Below are 22,706 nucleotides of genomic sequence, written 5' to 3'. Positions count from 1 at the left end.
ACTTCTGCCTCCAAGAATGATCAAGTTTTCATATAAACCACAGAATATATTTAATTCAAATTAAACATGAAACTAGAATAATATTCGGTCCTTATCAAGTAGCAATTACATTGTTAAAAAAAAAAAACAGAACAGTACATTTCTTTCTACATTCTGGCAATCCATCAAGGCACAAGTCACATCCAGTTTGATGTGGTGACAGATCCAGCGGTCACCATCAAAGCTCATGGTTTGAGGGGGTCAGGAGAGACGTAGACCACACTTAATACAAAATGATTCTGCAGCACGTTTGAAGGAGAGGAAGCTCCTTCTAATATACATGAACAAAAGTCCAGTAGCAGGAAGTAGGCAACTTGCATAATTCATGCACTTTATTAAATAGTTAACGCGTTGCTTCTTATTCATTCGAATTGCTGTTGGTGCTGCCTGCATTAACAGCAGTGACAAAAGCCTCCTATACACATCTTGGCAGTATTACTTTCCTCTCTAGGTATTTTGTTTTTGTTTTTGGCATGATTTCTTTCCCATCTAAACAAAGCCAACTTCTTCAAGACACAGGTCATTCAGCTTTAAAAGTTCAGCCTCCACATTCTTGGGCTGTGCAGAAGGCAAAATCTTACATAGTAAGGTCTTCTTTTTCCCTCCGCTGAAAGCTGTTCACTGTTTTGTCTGCAAAGTTAAATGTCTGTTTGCCCCTGTTCCACTCACCAGGGTGGAAGGGGTCAAGGGCCAGTTAGGGCTTTCTTCACAGGGCAGTACTTTCTGTGTCATTGTCTATATCCAGCAGAATGCGGCCAGGCAGGTCTTTGCTTGCTGAGTCTGAGTGCATTTCAGGGACGATGCTGCGAAGCGGTTCTGAAACCCTAGAATTGGCGTCTGGACAAAAACATGAGGAGACATGGTGTCAATGAGTGGTAATGCCCAAGAGGCCTCTGGCGGCACTTTGAGAAGAGAGGCTAGAAAGTTTCGGGTTCAGCCCATGCACATACATGTTTCCTTACAAGAGGCATAATCAGCCCTTGGAAGTCAGGAGCCAAGCCTTGAGATCCCAGGGGCAGCCACGTGGCACAGCCCCATCTCCTGACCCTGGTGGTTTGTGAGCCCGCGGTAGCCCTCCTGGGGGTATGATGCTGGCAGCCTGGAGGTGGGATGCAAACACAAAGGACGCTACTGCTGTAACTGAGGAAAGGAAATCTTCCTCTGAGGAAAGGAAATCTTGCTCTTACCATTTCCTCTAAGGTATTACTTGCAAGCTCCTGACTATAACGCGGGCTGCAGGAAAAGATTAGCTTCACTGGGAAGAACTCTCTCCTCTAAGGCTGATGGAACTGCCTTACATTATTAATGCTATGCCCTCAACCTTGGCACTAGTGATGTTTTGAGCTGGACAGTTCTTTGTTGTGGGCTCTGTAGATGTTTAGTAACATCCCTGGTCTCTACCCACCAGATGGCACTCCTGCTCCCCTCAGTGTGACAACCAAAAATGTTCCCAGACACTGCCAAATGCCCCCTTGGGGGGATGGGGAGGACAATTATCCCTGGTTGACAATCACTGAGGTAAGACAACAAGTCTACAAGCATTAATTTTCTCTTCTTTTTCCAATACCTGCACCTCCAATTCCTTTTTCATATTTTATTGTGTTGGCTGGAATGCCTTTAGCTAGATGGCAATGCATGGTCCTCAAGCCATTATTCCTCTCTCCCATGCATACAGAAGATACCTTTATCTATCACAGCCCTCTTCCCAGTGAAGCCAGGTAGATCTCAGAATTCATTCATTCGTTGAACAAATTATCTACTGAGTATCTACCACATGCCAGGCACTGCTCTATCTGCTAAGGATACAACAGTGAACAAGACAGACACAGCCTTCAGGAAGCCTCAGGTCAAGCTGGGAGACAGGTCCTAATCAAAACAGAAAGGTCGGTTTCTCTAGTGATAGGAGGAGGTGTGGGTTCTAGAAAATTATAAGAGCCCTCCTGAATAGCTCAGGCCTGGTATAAGAGAAAAGGGAGCTGGTCAATTTGCTGTAGTTTTGCTTCGCCAGGTAGAGTTAGTCACGGTGGGGAACAGGGGGGGAATAAACTGGGAGATGGGTGTGCTGGGGAGTTTCCCTGTAATGCTTAGTGTTGCTTTCCTGTACTTACTGTGGTACAAAGCTACATCATAACTGTCCCTGCTGGCAGCTACCTTTAAGAGTATTTCTGTTTCTCTTGCTCCTCATCCATGTCAGGCACAGGTGGCAAGTGCTGGTCTCTTCAGGAAGGCTCACTGCTTTGACACTGGTTCCTGCCCCTACGGCTCGCGTCCACACTCTTGTCCCTACAGTTCTGAGCTGCAGGATGGAAATCTACTTATTCCCCATGGTGCTCCTTTTTGTGCAATGATTCCTGGATTGGCAGAGCCATCCTGCCTAATTTCCCATCCATCACATCGCAGAGAAATTCCTTAAACTTTCTGGCATATGGATTGTACCTGTTCCCCTAAGCTCCAGAAGTAAGTTATGTTTTTTCCTTATGATTCTATTTCTTTAGATATTTTAATGAAAATTTGAGAAATAGGGAAATTAAACGCACAGATTCATATCCAGAGTGAGAGTAAAAATTTCTAGCAACTGGTGCAGCACAAATACTACCAACAGAACTGGAAATGGCCATAAACAACCAGCCAGACCGTACTGTGCGGCAGCCTGTTTCTCACCCCGCTGGTCTACTCTCCTGGATTAGACACCATCGGCATGCATCAGGTTTTCAACACCGAAGACTCCTTACTCAATAAGTTCAGTTTATTGATATGTGGTCCATTTTGGGGAGGTAAAAGAAACTCCTAACGATGAAAAGGCTGGAGATGGCCATTTCAGAAGTGGTTAATTTTTGTGTTCTTATCATTCAACTTTTAGAGGAGTGAAAGATTAGTGGAAAGAGGGGAAGTGGCCAGAAGCAAACATGGATTTATACAAGAACACACCAGGTGCTTTCATTCCATTGTTCAGGAGGTCACTGAAAGCATTATTCACTTTCAAGCTTTCTCTTCCTAACTGATGGCCTCTGGCCTCCCTCCTACAACTTAAGCCTCAATTTACTTGAGATGAACCCATTTCATTCTTTCAGGCCAATCTGACCCTGTATTATTGTTTCACTTCTCAATCTATCTTCTCCTAGCACCTTGCTTCATATTTTCTTCTCAATTTTTATCACAAGGCTCCATAATGTTAGAGATAGCATTTTTGTTTTGCAAAATAAGCAACCACTTTTTGAACTGTAAGCCCTTCTTGGCTGAAACCTTTCTAAAAACGGATTTCCAGGTATATGGAGGTACCAAGATGTCGAGAGTTCAGGGGCTGAAAGTCATTTCAGACAATGCAAGTCTTATGATAATCAAAAAGCGAAGAGAATTGTGCTGAATTGCACCATCCAAAGGTGCAGTCAAGGGTTGTCTGTGCACACAAAATTTAAAATGTCTTGGAATTGTCCTCACTGCAACTGAAGCTAAATGAGGGCAGGGATCCTGTCTGGCTGTTCACAATGTATCCCCAGTGCTAGAACAGCAACCGGCAACTAGCAGACGCTCAGTGTGGGTGTCTGGTTGGTGGATGGATGACTAAGGAATCATTTAGTCCAGTCATCTTTTCAATTTTCTCCATTAATCAGCAAAGAAGTGGATTGCCTTGAAGGCAACATTGGTGCAAAAAATCCACTGCAAATTCAAACCTTTTACCATTATCCTAGCTAGTCAAACAAATGGTGCAACCAGCCCTATCTCTTCTTAGCCCAAAGAGTTTCTGAGAAACTGACAGGACCTGGGAGCAGATGCATGATTTAAAAGCACTGTCCATCCTAATTAGATTTCTACTTTTTAATATCTGTATTTACATGCAAGCTAACACCTATCACCCACAGACACTTTTCAGAGGCCAAATCTGCTATCTTTCCCTTTTCCTCAGGCACAAATAAAAATAATTTCTAGATCTGTACACTTGTCTGTATTTCTTTAACTATTTATGATGAACACACATTACTTACATACTCAGAACAAAAATTATGTTGGGAACATACGGGAAATTCCTTTTCTCTGTCTCCTACCTGCCAGGTCGTGAGACAGAAAACCCTTTAAGTCTGCTCCAGGTTGGCAGGCAGACTTCTTTCCCTAGCCCCTCTTTCACGCTTACACAAATCATTTTTTGAAAAAGAAAAAAAAAAAGTTTTTTTACCACACAAAAAAAGTAGTGAGATTTAGAGATGTGTGCAGAGCCAGTTCTTAGACAGATACTAATTCTGAACCGCAACAGAGAACATTATTGAGCATTTACTACATATGAGATAACTATGCTAACTGCTATCCCACATTAGTGCAATATCTCATTGAACTATGACATAACTCTGGCAGCATTAGCCCCATGATATAGAATAAAAAGGGAATTCTGAGAAGCTCAACACCTCACCCAAGGTGACAAAGTCAGTAATGGATGGAGAGGATCAAAGCTAGATGGGCTGGATTCTGGCATCTGGTTCTTAATAAGCATAATGCTTTCCCTCTTCCTTAAAGGGGCTTCTACGCCCTTGGGTGTGGGTCCTGAAAAGAGACATTTTCTGAAGAGATAATGGGTTGTGTTTTAAACACTCTGGTTCATTTTAATAAAGAGGGAAAAAAGGCTATTTTAGAAAGCTACCTACAGGAATCCTTCTTTATGCTTTTTAAGTCCTCTAAAACCCTCTGGTTATGAATTTACTTAAAGCATCAGTTTTCACTATATGAATTCCAAGAAGGCTGGTCTTGGAACATATTGCTTGGAGCTAGGGTCATATGGCAAATACTCTGTTAAAAAAAGCAAAAGAGAGACCGAGTAACCAGCCTCAGCCCAAAGACAGAATGCAATACGATTTATAATTGACTTGAAGCTCTACAAAGTGTAATCCAGGTTCCTTCGTATTGAGTATCTTTTTTTTATTTTTATTTTTTATTTTTTAGTCTGGGCAGGCACCGGGAATCGAACCCAGGTCTCCAGCATAGCAGGCGAGAACTCTCCCTGCTAAGCCACCATGGCCCACCCTCGTACTGAGTATCTTTACCCAGGAAGTGGACTCACCAATGACCAGAACAGGCATTCTACAATTTAGGGTATGGGTCTAGAAGATGTGTCACATCAACAATTTTGAGTATGTGCTTTAGACTGTAAACCTTCCCTTCAAAGGGTCCAAGATTATTCTGATGGTCACTTTGACAGATAATACACCCTTAAAATGAAACTGCAAGGAGAATAAACTACTCCCAGCAACCATTTCTCTTCTCAACTTCAACAGCTTTCAAGGCCTATAGGAGACTCTGAGTCAACTTTTTATAATATAAAGTCAAAGGAGAGATTCTGTTAAGTCTTATCAGATATCTATCTTGAAGTGATTTTGATATCTATTCATTAAAAATATACTGCAAGTAGAAGCAGAAGCCACTTAAATGAATAACTATGGGTAACAGTATACCTGCTTGATGAAATATTATGCAGTATTGTTAAAGATGGTTATTAAAAACATTTTAACATGGGGAAGTACAAATGGTATAAAGTAAATAATAATTCAGGACCAAAATCTGTATGTTAAATAATTATGACCATGAACCCCCTTGCCCTTTAGAGTAAATAAAATCTAGAAGGAAAAGAATAGCAAAATATCAACAGTGGGCTACTTCAATTACAGAATTATGGACAATTTTATATTATTTCTATTTCCAATATACGTTTTTAATATCCATGTTTAATTTTTGTTAATGAATTGCTTTCATGATGAAAGAGTGTTTAATTTTTAAAAGCAAACACTATGAGAACCAGCAGTGTCTAGTTTTAAGTGACTGCTATGGGAGTTGCTTGATCTATTCATTATTGCACAAGGGATAAGTGACTCATGGGAATTTTCATGCTCACTAATTAAGAAATATTTTCTACTCCAGAGGATTTTCTTTGTAACTCATTAAAGAACTGCTGTAATGAAAAACAAGTGGTTCATCAGCTCCACCCCAGACCTCCTGCATCTGGACCCGAGGAGGCTAGGTCTGGACGTCTGAGTTTTCACAATGTTGACATGTGAATCTAATACATTTCCCTGGGCTAAGCATATTTTTTCTAGATAAAAACGGTATCATTTATTAGACCCACTGTATAATCAGTACTATTCTTATTTTACCTACTTTAATCTCTTTAACTGCAATTCTCACAAATCTCACTATTTACCACTCAATCAGGTTGTGCGTTGCCTGGTATTCTTCAGTGAGCTGAAATATTAACTGAAGTTTGTTTAACTCTAAAGTGTGTGTCCTTTCGACTATACCTCAAGCCTGCTTGGTATAGAAAAGAATGTAAATTAATGAGGCCAGCCTGTGACCACCTGTAACACATCTGTGGACACACTTAGAATTGGGAGTAATTGACAGCAAGCACAAATGAAGCCAGCCCTCCCTTAGTACATGCACTATTAGTAGGGATGCAAGCAGCCAGGGTAAGGGTGACCGGTTAGTAACAGGCATTAGTGCACAAATATGATCACAAAGCAGCAAAAATGCTTTGGCCAATCAGGTGCCTTTTCCTTACCATTAAATATTCCAATTTCATTTCTTACTGAATATGGCAGGTCATACATCTAAATTATTTAATAAAATGTTTAAATTAGAATACTCTTTTCTAAAATCTATCACTTCAAAAACAGCGAACTGTAAACTTTTTACCTGGGAAAACGAAACTACTGTTTCCTGGAATTACAATTAAGAACAGAGAATCAAAATAATACCAGAAACTTCCATTCTCCCATCCTGGGGCTGAGCTGCCAGAGTTCGGCTGCTAAAGCCTACTTGGCAGCAGTAATCTCCCCCAAAGAGTTTATCTTAATCCCACAGATCTTAATTCAACTCTTCAAGATTAAATGCTCTAAAGGAACAATCTGTCTTCAGGAATTTGTACTTCTAATTTTCCGAGTGAAAACTTGGAATTATGTAATAATCAAGGACTGTCTTATCCAAGAAAATTTAGTTTTTTCTTCTCAACATACCCAATGATTTCCTCCAAGAATAGTTAATAGCTGCATGGTCAAACCAGTGGATTCATAAATTTTAAACCCTTTGTGGACTTCTAAATACAGTCCACAGGATTTTAAGAAATTAAAGGTTAATTCTGTAATACAAAGACAATTGTGGTCATCTGGAATCTGAGTCAGGAGAATCACAGCATAGACTGGTTTTTAAATATTTATCTAACATCTTAAGGAAAAAATTTTTTTTAAATAAAATTTCATTTACCTGAGAATTATAAAGTAAAGTACATTGCAGTATTATCGCAGAGCAATATAATAACCTTCTAGAATAAACACAACCCGGATGAAAATGGTATTAAAAAACGACACAATTCTGGTTTATGGTCTTTTCATCTAAATAAAATGTACGATTTCAGAATAAAATTTTGGTGTGTCACAGGACTGAATTTTTGTTAAAAGGCTAAGCCTAAATTAGGATTTAGTCACTTTACTCTGTACATTACTTCCCCACCCATCCCAAGGAGGTGGGCAACCCTGAACTTTTGGACTAATCACCAAGGAATTGGGAAGGTGGAATCATACCTTCCTCTGTGCCCATGTCCATGTTTTAAAGATTGCACTCTCATTTCTCCCTTCTAGTTTCTACAGAGTCTTACTCAGACCAAAGCTGTGAACGCTTTGGCTAAGTAACTCACAAAAGTCTTAGAGTTTAAATGAGTTGATAAAAGGAATTATATACTGTAATGAGAGCCTGTATGTCCAAATGACGTCCTAAAGGAAACTCACAGTACCTTTTCAAAGCTCATATAGTTGAAGAAAGCAAAACGTAAGCATGCTAGATTACAAAGGAATTTAGCATAGAATCAAGTTTTTTTTTTTTTTTTTTTTGGTCCTGAGAATTTCAGACATCAAATTAAGCAGCTCCATGCAGTTAACTGGCACTTAAGATAAAAAATTAAAAATAAAGGCTCAAGACACAAGGAATACAGTTTTCTGTGCTGAGTGGACCCGAATTCTATTTTGCTCAATGCTAATACCAATGACAGGAAAATCACGCTAAGAAAAAGCTTACCAACAAAAAGAAAAAAGACATTCTCAGCATCTTATCTGAGCATCTTGAAATCAGGCTCTTTATTTAGTTACATCTACCTCTTGAATAAGGAGTACTCAGCTCCAAGTGCTTCTGATAAAAACCAAAGTAATGTCTACACGCTACAGAATGGAAGCCCTTTTGACTACCATGGCATGGGTCAAATGGCTACTCTGAGCACAAAGTCAAAAGCACATATGCAAAACACAGCTAAGCAGAGCATCTGAAGCTGCCGTACAAGCTGCTTGAGGGGGGTGTTACAGACCTTAGTCCTGGAAACCTTCCCCACCTGTGAGGGTATTAGGACAGGGATATATTAAGAAACAAACAAAACCAATGTGGTTTTCTTCCTTTCTTTTTTTTTGGTTTTTTAAGTTTTACTCAGTGTCATCAGAAAAAAGTTAATCATTGAGAGCATCATCAAATTATGCTTAAAAGCATTACATTTCTGAAAAAGAAATGATCAAGAGATAGACTAGTCAGTTAACATTCATCATTTGGAGTGCCAGTCTTGCATGTTTTAGTCCTGGGTCATTTTCAGCTAAGAAGTTCCTCAGTATGGTCGGAGAGCCCAGAGGTATATTTCAGCTTCTTACATAAAAATGTCCTCATTTAGAACAATGACTAAAGACTCCTAATTACCTTTTTTTTTTTTTTACATGTGCAGGCACTGGGAATCGAACCCAGGTCTCCGACAAGGCAGGTGAGAACTCCACTTGCTGAGCCACCTCTAATGGCCCGTCCCTAATTACCATTTTTTAAGGCACTAAAAAAACCTATCCATCCTTAAATCAATAGTAAATTAGAGGATTTGGGATGGAAAGGCTTTTTGGGAGGGGAGAAGGGGATGGAAAGGCTTTTTAAAATCTTAATTAAATGAAATGATTATGTTCTGAACTGCCTATGAACTCCAGTAAGCAGCCCACCAAAATCTGCATAATCATTATTACTCTAGAACAAGTTTCCACTGGAATTTATGGGAAAACTTTGATTTTTTTCCTTTTGAGTCACTGGGGAATAGCGCTTTGATATGAACATGCACGAGATCTCTCCCCCAGAACATCCAATTTGGCACAAATCATGTTTTTTAAAGTTATACTGGAAACTCCTCATTCATTATGAACATTTTTTACTCTTGGGAGGAAAACAAGCATTTTAATGAAGAATTCACTAAGAAATTTATTTCCTGCTCATGTTGTACCTTTCACATGGGTTAAAATGTGAATGTAGATCAGTCTTAAACACATAATGAAACTATAAATCAGGGCTGACAAACTTTTCATGTAAAGAGCCAGATAGTAAATACTTTCGGCTTTGCAGGCCACACAGTTTCTGTCAGGACTATTCAACTACATAGCAGCAGCCATAAACAATATATAAACAAACAGGCATGGCTGTGTTCCAACAAAACTTTATGCATAAACACAGGCCAGATTTGAGTCACAGGCACAGTTTGCTGACCCTTGCTATAAATCAAAGCCCAAATGAAGGGGAGTAGTACAAAAGAAATGCAGAGAGGAAAGGGGGGGATACTGGATCCATTTTCCCACTTACCTGTTACTATTTTGGAAGCTGTAGGTGCTGTGCTGATGGGGCTGCCGTCCGCAGCTGCCGGGGCGCTGGGAGGATGAGGAGGTGGGGGCACGCTGGGGCGGTTCCTTGGCTTTGGTACTGGTCTTGGTCTTGGTAAGGTTCCAGCATGTGGTTGCACAGTCTCAGGGTTACTCACCGCCTGGGTCTGAGAAGCTGGCAGGCCGAGATTCTGTTTTCCTAGGGGTGGAGTACTGGGGGGTGTCGGAGTCTGGGGAGGGGTGTGAGATGGCTGCTCAAGTCCATGCTCACTGGGCAGTGACACAGCATTGGGAGGGCCCTGGCTCCCTGGTTTGGTGTGCATCAGAGGTGTGGCCTGGGTCGGGGGCTGCGGCGGTGGGTGATTGGGGGCTTGTATTGGAGACAGGCTGCTGGAGTACCTCCGGGGTGCAGAGAGCTGGGAGGTGGCAGAGGGCTGGCTGGGAGCCTGCCCTGTGTGCTGAGTGGGAGGAGAAGGACTTCGGGTGGATGGCTTTGGTGACAGACTGGGCGGATGCTGAGATGTTCCTGGAGAGCTCTGGGCCCCGGGATGGCCAGGAGGTGGGTTTCCTGGTTTTGGGGGTGCTGGAGCAGGTTTTTTAACAGCTGCACAAAGGGAGCAAAAAACAAAACACCAGTAAGAAGAGTACAGCAAAGCTAACACTTCCTTACCCAAGTGACCAAGCTTAAGCTTCCCAGTAATAAGTCATGCTGATGTCATGTGCCCCAGATACAAGATGATGAAGAGGGCTCTGTGGTCTTCCTCTCCCAAATTCATAGCTCCATGAGTAAAACATCAACAAATTCTCAGCAAATTGAGGACATTCTAAAAAATGCTCAAAACTGTCAAGATCATGAAAAACAAGGAAAGACTGAAACCGTCAGACCAGAAGAGACTAAGGAGAAGGGTCAACTAAATGCAATGCAGTGGCCTGGATTGGATCTTGCTACAGGAAAAGGACATTAATGAAAACACTGGTGAACTCCAAATGAAGTTTGAAGCTTATATGGCAATATACTAATGTTGTTTTTAAGTTGTGACAAATGAACTCTGGTGATGTAAGATGTTAGTGGGGGGAGGTGGGGTGCATGGAAATTCTCAGTACTATCTTTGCAACTTCTCGTTAGATTTAAATTATTCCAAAAGAGAAGTTTGTTTTTAAAAATTACATTATATGCACAGGACTTTAAAGACCTGTTTTTAAAAGTTCAATAATAAAAAGTAAAACTCTCTGTATAGATCATTTGAACAATTAAAACACAGGGAGCACAGAATAAGAAAGAGGTCCTTTAAATCCTGTATAGATTATTGTAATACCTGGATACATCCTACAGTATATTAAGCAGATAATCAAAAAGTATTGGCAAAGTCCCCTGAGGGAGGGGAGAAAGAATATGGAACTATTAAACCTTACCATCAGGGAATCCCCTGATATTGTGTCAAACTTGAGGGACACCCAAATCAATAGGCCATGCCCTCAATCATGAGGCTTACTCTTATGAAGCTTATGTAGGTAGCAGAGAAGCTTAGACTAGCTATAGGCATGCATAAGCGTTACTTCTAGAGGACCTCTGTTGCTCAGATGTGGCCTTACTCTCTCTAAGCCCAACTCTGCAAGTGAAATCATTGCCCTTTCCCCTGCATGGGACATAACATCCAGGGGTGAAAGTTTCCCTGGCAATGTGGAAGATGACTCCCAGGGATGAATCCAGACCTGGCACCGTGGAATCAACAATTCCATCCCTATCAAAAGGGGGAAAAGAAGTATAATTAATAAAGTACCAGTGGCAGAGTGAGTTCAAACAGAGTTGAGAGGCTACTCTGGAGGCTGCTTTTACGCAAACTTCAGGTTAGGTAGACCTTACTACCTATCATAACCTCCAACCCCAAACCAGAGCCATTCCAGCCAATCCTAAAGAACACCTAGGGCAACATATAAGATTCTACAAGAGTTCCGTGTACTCAGTAACCTTCTAGAAACTTACAACCTCCCGATGGGTCCTGGTCCAGATAAGTCCTGAAACCTAGCCCAGCCTCTCCAGAACATCAGATAGTTCATTCTCCCTATCCCATATTAGCGACAGACTCTTTCAATATCAAAAATTTAGAATTGCCATAGCCCAAACAACCCTAAAGAGAGGTATGGAAAGATCAAAGGTGATGGTGGAATCATATAGTAAAGATAGAATTTAACAAATGAATATGAATGCTGAATCATTAAACTGACATCTCTTTTAGTCTCCAGTATTTTAGAGCAGCTAGAACTAAAAACCCAAAATTGTGAAATTATAACCCATGCCAAACTCTAAAATATGTTCTACAACTAATTGTGGTGCTGTGCTTTGAAATTTTATAGCTTTTTTGTATATATGTTATTTTTCACCGAAAAAAAAAGAAAAAAAGTTGATGGTGATGATAAAAAAATATTTAAGTCCTCTAGCCTCCTATATTCTGGAACAGCTAGAAGGAAAAACATGAGAGGATCGTATAGTAGCCCATGACAAACACTGGGATCTGTCCTGAAATCACTTGTTGAAGAGTGCTTTGAAAAGCATTGCTTTTTTATTTCTTTGCTTTGTATATATGTTGCAGTATACAATAAAAAAAGGTAAAAAAGAAAAAAAAAAGTAAAATTCAGTTAATAGAGGCAAGACTGCCCTTACAGAGGCACTGCTCTGAGCCCATTCCTAAGCGCCCTTCTCTCCCTACTTTGACAGCACGGGTATAAATGGAGAGAAGCAAGAAAAGCTGGAATAGTGACACACCCTCAACCCTAACCCAAGAACAACTGGTCTACTGACACCATGTTCTTTGCATAAGCCATCTCAGAATTATTTCCTGAAGAGAGCTGAATCACTCACTCCTTCTCTATATCAGCTGAGATCAGCATTACAGTGTTAGGAGTTTGGTACCAGGAGGCAATAGGACAGAGCCTGGAAGGGTTCTGGGGAAAGGGTGGAAAAATAATGGACCTGGAGACCTGGTACTGGGGTAGGAGAGGTGGATGGAAAATAGAGACTTTAGCATTGTTCGATTTTTGCTTAGACCCTACTCATCCTCCAAGGAGAGAAGGAAATGAAGGAAAGAAACTAATATATCATTCATCTAACATGTCACCAGTACCAGGTTAGCACTTTTTACATAAATTATCTCATTTAAGTCTCATAAGCTCACTGCAGGATAGACATTGCTATACCCACTTCTCAGTGGGGAGATGGGCTTCGGAGAGGTTACGTTTCGCAAAATGTCACACAGCAAGTGGCAGAACAAAGGTTAATGCCCATGTCATCTGGACTCCATGGGACTATTTCCTCTTCCACAACCCAAAAATGCATGGTTCCCTGTTTACAGGGCCCAGAATTCAGCATTGAAAAGGGTAAAGTCTTCTCTGCTATGTTGGCCTACAGTTTTTGACCTTGGAACTCAGAAAATCTTTTCACATCACAACAACCAATCAGTTGACCAAGGATGAATTCTGGAATATTAGCTGTGGTCTGGTTACCTTAAGCAATTTTTAAGTTTAGTTTTTAGCTTTCTGTTCTAAGCATTATTAATTGCAAATGCATATTGAATGAAGACAATTTCTGACATGTAAGGCTGCAAAGGGAATTAGGAGAGGAAGCACTACCGCGTCATGATGGTGCACGGGGGCCCAAGTTCCATGGTGAGGCAAGGCTGGGAGAAAGGGAGGCCTTTTCCAAAACCACCTAAGAAGGTGGTGAGAAGCTGAGTGGAGAACAGAAAGGATCAAACTCATCTTGCAAAGTCCAAGATCTGATTTCAGGAATCAAGAATCAGAAAAAGCTCCTAATGTGGCTAGGAAGGAGACAATCTGAAACCAGAGTTATACCTGGAATCCAAGCAGAGAAGACCTAAATTTCCTCAAGGATTGGGTGGCATACAGATGAGGATGAAGATGGCCTTCAGCAGGACAAGTGATGTTTGTAACTTGAATTTGCCTCCCTGTCTGTAATGTGTAAAAATTCCACCTAATATTTCTAGAATACTTTATAAATACTCTGTACTTTATAAAGAAAATGTTTTCACAGATCAGACATATCTCATAGGCATTTTATTTCTACTTTACATTTATAGAAATTAAGTTTGGAAAGGTCAAATTAAACGCCTTTAGCCAGCCATGCAACGTTAGGCAAAAGATGGAACTCAAACTTTGGAGTCCAGGGCTTTTTTCCATTTATTGAAATTGCCTTTCACGATGACCATCAAGAACCAATCCATGCAAGAACATTTGACTCACCTGGATTCATCCTTTCCTGCAGCCACTGACATCCTCTTAGGTGGATGTCACTCTGCCAATGTCGCTACCACAGCCAGAGTGGCCTTCACAAGAGCCACATTAACCTTCTGAAAATACTGCTTTTACATACCTCTTCACTTTACCTAGCATGACTCCCCACTGCTTAGGGGCCAGGTTTGAATACTTAACCCTGACTCTGAAGGACTTCCATCTCTGACCTACCTGGCCTAACCACCTTTGTTTCTTACCTGAGCCTTGGAGTGAACTTTCTGGCTGCCAGACTAGTGTCTTTATTATTCCCCATTGCAGTTACAGTTACCACTGACATGCATTTACATAGGAGAATTCAACTCCAGAAACTCAGAAAATAAAGAGGGTGAGGGGAAGCCTAGTTCATTTATAGTCTTGTTCAAGTTCTCCATTTCCTTACTGACCTGGGTAGATGTTCTATCCATTGATGAATGTGGTATATATTTATATATTTTTTATTTTTTTAATTTTTACTATAAACAATGAACAAACATCTTGACATGGTTACAATCGATGGCTCACAATATCATTACATAGTTGCGTATCATTACATAGTTGTATGTTCATCACCATGATCATTTTTTTGGACATTTGCATCTTTCCAGCAAAAGAAAGAATAAAAAAAATTAAAACTCATATGTCATACCCTTTACCACTCCCTTTCATTGACTACTAGTATCTCAATCTACTAAACTTATTTTAATGTTAAAATAAATCTACTTATTTTTTTGTTTATTTCTTATCCACATTTTTTACTCATCTGTAAATGTGGTAGATTTAAGTCTCCAAATATTGGAGAGCTGTTTATTTCTCCCTTCAGTTTTGTCAGTGTTTGCCCCGTGTTTTGGGGCACCATTACAGGGGCACGGGCACTGTGGTTAGGTGCATAAATGTTTGATTGCTATGCCTTCTTGGTGAATTGATCCTTTAGTTGATATATAGCCTCCTCCTCTGTCTCTTATAAAATTCTTGACTTAAAGTCTATTTTGTCTGATGTTAGTATAGCTACTCCAGCTCTCTTTCAGTTATTATTTACATGGAATGTTTTTCCCATCCTTTCACTTTCAACCTACTTGTGTCTTTGGGACCAAGGTGATGCTCCCGTAAGCATGTAATTGGGTTGTGCTTTTCTGCCCATTTTGCCAAACTGTCTTTTCATTGAGGAGTTTAATCCACTTACATTCAGTGTAATCACTGATAAGACAGGGCTTACTTCAACAATTTTGTGCTTTCTTATACAGCTTATATCTTTTTGGTCTCTTTTCCTTATTGCAGCCTTCTTTGGAATACAGTTGATCTTTTGTCATGTAACTGATTGACCCCTTTCTCATTTCCATTTCTGTATATATTTTAAATATTTTATTTGTAGTTACTCTAGGGTTTGTATTAAACAACCTACATCATGACCTACTAATTTGAAAAGATACCAATTTAACTTCAATAACATTCACAATCTGTTCTCTAGTACCTTCTGCTTCCCCTCTGTGTTGTTTTTGTCCCACATTACCTCCTTTTATTTTGCATGCCCATAACATGGAAATAAGATTATTTCTTATTCAATTGTATTCTAAATCTTATAGGAAATAAAGAGTGGAGTTACACTGAGGATACCGTATTATTGGGTTCTGCATCTATACCATATAGTTACCTTTACTTGATGTTTTATTTCCTTAGCTGCTCAAGCAAATTCCATGCAATGGATTGGCTTAAATGATGGGAATTTATTGGCTCATTGTTTTCAGGTGAGGAGAAGACCAAAGTCAAGGTATCATCAAGGTAATACTTTCTCCCAGAAAACTGTGGCATTCTGGAGCTGGCTGTCAGGGATCCTTGGTCCTTGGCTCTTCTGTCACATGGCAATGTCCAAGGTGGCTTCTCCTGGTCTCTCCATTCTCCTCTGGGTTTCAGTGACTTTCAGATGCTGGTGGCTCACTCTTTTGCATTTTTCTCCCTCTGTGACCTTTTCTATAAGTCCTTCAGTAATAGCATTAGGATCCATCCACACCTTACCGAAGTAACCTCATCAAAAGTCTCAATTTACAAGAGTTCACACCCACAGGAATAGATTAAGTTTAAGAACATATTTTTCTGGGGGAGACAGCTCAAACCACCACACTGGAAAGTCTCACTTCTACATACTGCTCCAAGCTACTATTTCCTTTTAACCTTCCGAAGAACGACCTTTAGCATTTCTTCTAGAGTTGGTGTCTTAGCAATGAACTCTCGATTTTTGTTTATCTGTGAATGTCTTCAACTCTCCTTCATTTTTGAAAAACGTTTTGCAAGATACAGAATTCTTGGCTGGCAGTTTTTCTCTTTTAGTACTTTAAATATGTCATACCACTCCCTTCTTACCTCCATGGCTTCTGAAGAGAAATCGGCACTTAGTCTTATTGAAGATCCCTAGTGACAAATCACTTTCCTCTTCCTACTTTCAGGATTCTCTCTTTATCTCTTGCATTTGACATTTTGATTAGTATGTCTATTAGGGTTTACTCCGTTTGGAAGTCATTGTACTTCCTGAACATATATATTTATGTCTTTTGCAAGATTTAGGAAATTTTCAGCCATTATTTCTTCTCATATTCTTTCTGCACCTTTTCTCCTTTTCCTCTTCTTCTGGGACACCCATGATGCAACATGCTTCATGTTGTCCCACAGATCCTGTAGCTCTACCCACTTTTTTTCAGCTTTTCTCTATTTGCTCTTCCTACTCTATGATTCAAATTGTCCTGTCTCCTAGTTTGCTGAATCTTTTTTCTGCCTGTTCAAAATTTGCTGTTGAACACCTCTAGTGGTATTTTCAATCTCCATTATTGTATTTTCCATTCCCTTAAGTTGTCATGTTTTTTTTTAAACTTTCTACTTCTTTATTTCCTTTAGTTCTAGACCCATATTTAGTCTTTATTTCTGTCTATATCTTCCTTTAGCTCCTTGAATTGATTTAGGAGATTTGACTGAACATCTCTGATTAGTTGCTCCACTGTCAGCGCTTCTTCCAAAGTTTAAATTTGTTCCCTTGAGTGAGCCATCTCTTCCTGTTCCTTTGCATGGCTTGTGATCTTTTGTTGATGTCTGGGCCTTTGATTGTTTTGATGTGCTAACTCAGGAAGTCAGTTTTCTCCCCCTTGCCTAGGCATTAGGCACTAGACTGGCTGTGTGTTAAAGCTCTTCTTCCACACTTGATCCAGTTTACACAAGAACCTTTAGAGCAGACCGTGTTTAACATGGATTTTTTGCAGGTTTTTCTACACCTGCCTCTTGCCTTGGCCTGCACAGTAACTTGTAAGATGGCCCTCTAATGTGGGACTGCTTCCCCTCCAGGAGAGGATTTCCCTTCCTCTGTTCTGCCTCTATGAGTCTTGAGTGTTCTCTGGTTTTTTGTTTGTTTGTTTGTTTTAATAAACTTTCTTCCATAGCCGCTATGAATTGCTCAACTCGTTTGCTCTGGGTTGCCTTCTCACTGAAGCTTTTAGCCCTGGGTCTGCCCTGTCTCAGAATGATTCAGTTTCCTCTTTCTGTGTGGCTTCTCCACCTCTGGTAACTTCCACAATAGGGGATGTCAACCCATGGAACCAGATGGGGTGAGTGTTCAGAAATATCCTATTTTTTTCATTTAGGTACCAATAATGAGGGACTGAGCTGGGACTGGGCATGGTTTGCCAGTCATTCCACTGGAAATTGATCTGTTTTCTGGGGAGGTATTCTGTATGTGTACACACTCTGACTACTAGAGCTCTGCGGTGGGTCTATGTGGCCTTCGGTTCCCATGCGTGAATGTGTGTGGGGTTCTAAATCACTGCGTGGGGGCCCGAAGGCTGGATTGCTGCCAATGTTTGCCTCTCTTAAACTGCACAGAACCAAGCATGAGAAATGGGCCCAGACAAACAAATCTGGCCACTCCCTCTTCCTTCGTTTTTTTGGCATGTTTTTTCCTTTGATTTAGCATTTGTGGACTCTTCTGCCAGTCTCTATCATTTCCCAGAATTTCAAACAAGTTGAATCTGCCCTCTAATTTCACTGTCTCGAAGGGGAAATGGTCCTGGGGCTGTCTTATACCACCACCTTGATGATGTCACTTGACTACACAATTTTATTACACATTTGGTTGTGTGTGTGGCTCCACAACTACTTCTCCAAGGATTTATCAGGTATACACCTCAATCTTGCCTATTAACTGGAGGTTTACCAAAGGCAAAACTGCTATTTCTTTTTTATTTTCTCATCCCTTATAACAGAGCAGATGCAAAAAAATATGGGCTCAGGCATATAATTTTTACTACACACAAAATACACTTGCTATGACAAATTCACTGTTTCCTGAGCTACCAAAATAGCACATCACTCTGGAGTGTCATTGATATTCCAGATAAATGCAGGTGGGAATTAAGACACAGGTTCACATGGTTTTAATTGGCTTTAAAAACATCTTCACTGAATCATGTTCTTTTCTAGACCAGGGTTTCTCAACCTTGGGACCACAGGTATTTTGGGGCAGATAACTGTTTGTTTCATTGTGGGCTTTCCTGTGCATTGTAGGATGTTCAGTAGGCTCCTTGGCCTCTATCCATCCCCCAGGTGTGACAACCAAAAATGTCTCCAGTCATTGCAAATGTTCCCAGGAAGGCAAAATCACCGCCAGCTGTTTTAGACCTGAGGCACTTGGAGCTCCAGACCTGCACAAGTTTACTGAACGCATACTCCATGGCAGGCAAATTATAATAAACAGCAAGGCATACTGGAGTATATGCACCAGGTGAGAGCTCAGGTCACTCAGCGCTGACCTTTCGTTTGAGCTTTGTTGTCTCAAAGGAAAGCACATTCCTAAATGTCTGCTTTTCTCTTCCTCCTTTTCATTTCTCAGTCCCTCTTTCTCTTTAATGACTATTCTTCCCACTTGTCCTTTTAAAATATGGACTGGAAAAGATCTTTCCAAGAGCCTTAGTGCAACCGGAATCCTTACATTATCCCAAGGAGGACTGTACACTGTTCCTCAAAGGTACAGAATAAAGGTGGTACTTACCTCGGCGCAAAGTATGAGGACTGGGACCAGCAGAGTTGTGAACTGGGCCGACGGAAAGCTGGTGGGAGCTGGGAGCTGCCTGGGCCTGGTTTTGGCCAGTGGTTATCTGATTGCTGTTTCTCCCTGGTGCAGGCACAGCTGCAGACACAGAGTCCTTGGGTTTTGGAGGACTGAGGGGAGTAAAAGCCACGTTAGAGGTCAGACACACTCAGCTAGATAAGCTAAGCATACTATAAAATAAAAGACTCCAATCAGAGTGTTCACTTCAATAGGCAAGGTGATTTTAAATTTTAAATAGTCCCTACTGGACCTATAAAGCTAACACTTATTCAGTGCCAAAAAGAATGACATATTTTACGAGGTTCATTGATCAGACTGCCCTCCAAGTATTCCGCCACTCAAATAACAAAGAAAGGTCACTTCAAAACAATGATGAAGAAATTTCAACTTCTAGTTTGTCTATACTTAAATTGGGGAATATTAAAAAACACGAGAGGGCTTTTGGACTTCAGAATTCATGGGATCTTGACATAGACATTGCATAATGCTAAGCAAAAGCTCTAGCAAAATAATTATACTCTAAAATAGAAACTGTTCATCTTAAGAGAAGAAGAACTCTGAGAGTTAAATAAATGTTCAGAGTCCAGAGTTAGTGGGTAGCAGGAAAGAGATCAGAACTCATGTTTTCAACCTCCTGGTCACAGCTTTTTATACTGAAACTTTATAGCAACATTCTATCATGGTCACCAGAGAGTGAATACCATTAGTGAATGTATATAAAAATATCTATAGAACATAAAAGACACATAGCAAATTGATGACTGATATTCCACCTGTCCTGTTGTGGAGACTAATCATTGTCTTAAATAATGTACTTAGCCTTAAGCAAACTGAATGCTGTGAGTAGATGAAAATGTGTCTATCTGCTAACACTTGTTTTCACAAACAAACAGGAAAGTAAAAGTTAATAGATGTAAAGAGTGAGAGTTATTGACAAACCAACACTGAGTCCATGATATACATATGAAGTCTTATAGAGTATGAAGCCTTAATTTCTTTTAACCAAAGAGTGAACCTCCCCAAATGGTATGAGTGAAAAGGAATTCAGGAATGCATTCACAATCCAACTGTGAAGATGGAACAAGACTCTTATCTCATAAGCAGCTTCATTCACTACAAGGCACCTACCCACATGCCCCAAATAGGATAAGATGAGAAAGCTCCATTCCTCTGTGCAGAAAATACCAGATGCACAAACAGGCATCCCGTTTTATTTGTTTTATGCATTTATTTCACTTTATATATGATTATTTAGTGCTTTGGGTGACCAAAGCAGTGCAAATAACTTTTTGCTTAGTAAACAAATTTTAGCACATATTCTATAGTAAGGCTCATCTCTTACAGCAGCTGCCCATTCTGAACCACCTGAGATATCACCTGAAGTGGCCTCTCATGGTTATCTGTCCAGATTAGTGTGGAGAAATGAATTAATGCAAGTTATATAAAAACTTCAACTTTAAGAAAACACCTTTTCTTAAAGTTGCTATACATTTGTGTCCCACCCCAGGTAGGTTATTAGAATTTTAAGCACCCAAAAGAGTCTTAAGAAAATCTACCTTTATTTTCTACCTTGTACTCATGCATCAATACTCCATCAAGACTGAAAGCTCTGGGGGTCAGAGTTACCTAGTGCAGCACCTAGCACATATCAACTATTCAATACATCTGGTGAATGAATGAATGAATGCCAAGAACACTATAATTTAACTTGCTATATCCAAATATTAGCTCTTCTTACCAGTCAGCATAATGGATGACACAAGCAAATGGTACACAAACACTGACAGTTCACATCAAACAGGCGAAAGAGATTTACAATGCAGCTAAAACACCTGTTGGCTTCCAGCACCAAAGCAGTAATTGGTAAAGAATGCAAACAAACGTTGCTTTCTTTTGAAAACAGGAAAGGAAGCAAGCAATTTTCAGTCTGTTTTCTGCCCTTTGCCAACTGGAGGAGTGAAGGTGAATCTGGTTCACTCCATGCCAGAGCGATTCTTTTAGCATGGGTGCCATGCCCAAGACCCTACAACTGCAAGAAGGCTGGGACATCCAGCACATACTGCCAGCAGAAGTCGGCCCCCTTACCTGGTGTCGCCTGGGCTCAGCCCCTGCTCCAGTGTGCCTGCAGAGGAGGGGACAGTCCCACCCCCTGTGCTGCTTTCAGCCTTAGAGCCCTGGGACGGGGGCTCTGGGCCTGCAGGAGCCATGGTGCTGCCATCCGTGGGTGGGAGTGGCGGCTGGAAAGCAGGGGATATGTGCTTTCTATTTAGAGTGCTACCCCGCCGGTGGGCCTGGAAGTCCATAAGCTTCACACCAAAGCTACACAGAAAGAAGAAACAGTCAACACACCATGCAAGCTGACCGCTGAGACAGAAGCCCATCACTCCACGTGTGTTAAATCCCACACACAGGGACAACCTTCCTAGTCACCCAGCAAGCAGCAAAGCAGCAAGGGCCTGATTAGTTGTTATCCCCTATTACCAAGGCAAGCAGCTCAACTCAGTTTTAAGCCCAAGGGAAGCCAACAGACCTGGTACTGAGCAGTGTCCTTTATCAGTTTGGAGTGAGCAGCTGAAAGCAAATAAGCAAGCCTCATCTTCAGTGACATCATGTTAACATGTTTATTTCTACACTACCCAATTCCTATCTCAGACCTAAGTGTTTTGGGAATGAGGTGGAAATGTGTCCAAAAATCAGACCAATGTGGCAATGTAAGGAGAACACATTGCCTTTTAATTAAGCTGAGCTGTAGAGTTGGTTGTATGTGCATATACAAAGAATATATAGGGAGGGATATATAACACTAGAAAAAATAGTTGCTTTTGGGAAGGGGTAGGGATCGGGTTAGAGGGCAGGGTAAGAGGAAGACTCATTTTTCATACACACAAAATTTTTTTCAGTTCAAAAAATAAAAAGATAGATAGTTCCCTAAACTTATGTTCATTGGATCAGTTGGCACAGACAATCCAACCAAGCAGATAGCTTAGAATTGCTTATTGTGTGCCATTGGCACTGCATTTGATATCTTGTAAAATACGAGGGCTAATTTCATTGTTGGATTGAGTTTACTATCAGGAAACACGACCAAATATGTAAATAGAGGCTTAGATAAGTAAAACATCACAAAATAAATGTAGCCTTCAGGATTATAGAATCAGAAAGTGAAGCATTTTTCTTTGCTATACATAAAAACAAAACAAAACAAACAAACAAAAAAAACAAACACCAACCACTTCTCTGTAAGACTGGGCAAACAAGAGTTTGTTGCTTAGCTTTAATATAAAACTATTTCAAGAAAACCCATTACTTCAAACAGACCCCTCTAACTATTAGCATTACTGGGAATACAATGCCATTTCATCATACATTAGAAAGGTTGGCATCTGAAGGCAAAAATCACTAATAGCTTTAATTACCCCTGAAAAGTCCAACAAACATAGTATAGGAACATAGTATAGAGACATTCTGCTTCTCACTAGGTTCACACAACCATTTTTCTTCCAGAAATGGAAATCTGTGGTTTTTCCAGCTGAATATCAAATTCAGTGGTTGGCCTATATTGAGTGGCCAAGTTATACCGAAAACATGTCTATTTGCACACCAGATAAAACAACTCACTATGAGAGGTAAGTTGTTCTCACACTCACTCCTAGCGATAAATC

The 22,706-nt window shown here is 40.4% G+C and overlaps 1 protein-coding gene and 1 long non-coding RNA gene across 4 annotated transcripts in view; one reads left to right on the top strand and one right to left on the bottom strand.

Annotated features, from left to right (window-relative positions):
• Nucleotides 1-349: 349 nt before the first annotated feature.
• ARHGAP17 (Rho GTPase activating protein 17) overlaps nucleotides 350-22,706 on the bottom strand; it is a 92,823-nt gene continuing 70,466 nt past the window's right edge. The window contains exons 17-21 of one of the 3 annotated variants that reach the window (XM_077141498.1): nucleotides 21,130-21,363; nucleotides 18,985-19,154; nucleotides 9,658-10,278; nucleotides 6,578-6,626; nucleotides 765-876 (exon numbers count right to left, since the gene is read on the bottom strand). In XM_077141498.1, the coding sequence (XP_076997613.1) occupies nucleotides 6,619-6,626; nucleotides 9,658-10,278; nucleotides 18,985-19,154; nucleotides 21,130-21,363 (1,033 nt within the window). In that variant the 3' untranslated portion in view covers nucleotides 765-876; nucleotides 6,578-6,618. Of the gene's footprint in view, nucleotides 877-6,577; nucleotides 6,627-9,657; nucleotides 10,279-18,984; nucleotides 19,155-21,129; nucleotides 21,364-22,706 lie in introns of all 3 variants that reach the window. The other 2 variants (XM_077141497.1, XM_077141499.1) reach the window with 2 other exon arrangements.
• Nucleotides 1,441-5,740, top strand: LOC143667353 (uncharacterized). Its single transcript, XR_013168006.1, has 3 exons — nucleotides 1,441-1,557; nucleotides 2,234-2,496; nucleotides 4,978-5,740. It is a non-coding gene; the product is annotated as an uncharacterized LOC143667353 (long non-coding RNA).

This window comes from Tamandua tetradactyla, chromosome 23 (genome assembly GCF_023851605.1).
Source record: "Tamandua tetradactyla isolate mTamTet1 chromosome 23, mTamTet1.pri, whole genome shotgun sequence".
NCBI lineage: Eukaryota > Metazoa > Chordata > Mammalia > Pilosa > Myrmecophagidae > Tamandua > Tamandua tetradactyla.
The sequence above is the reverse complement of the archived record's forward strand: the minus strand, read 5'-3'. Positions and strand labels throughout refer to the sequence as shown.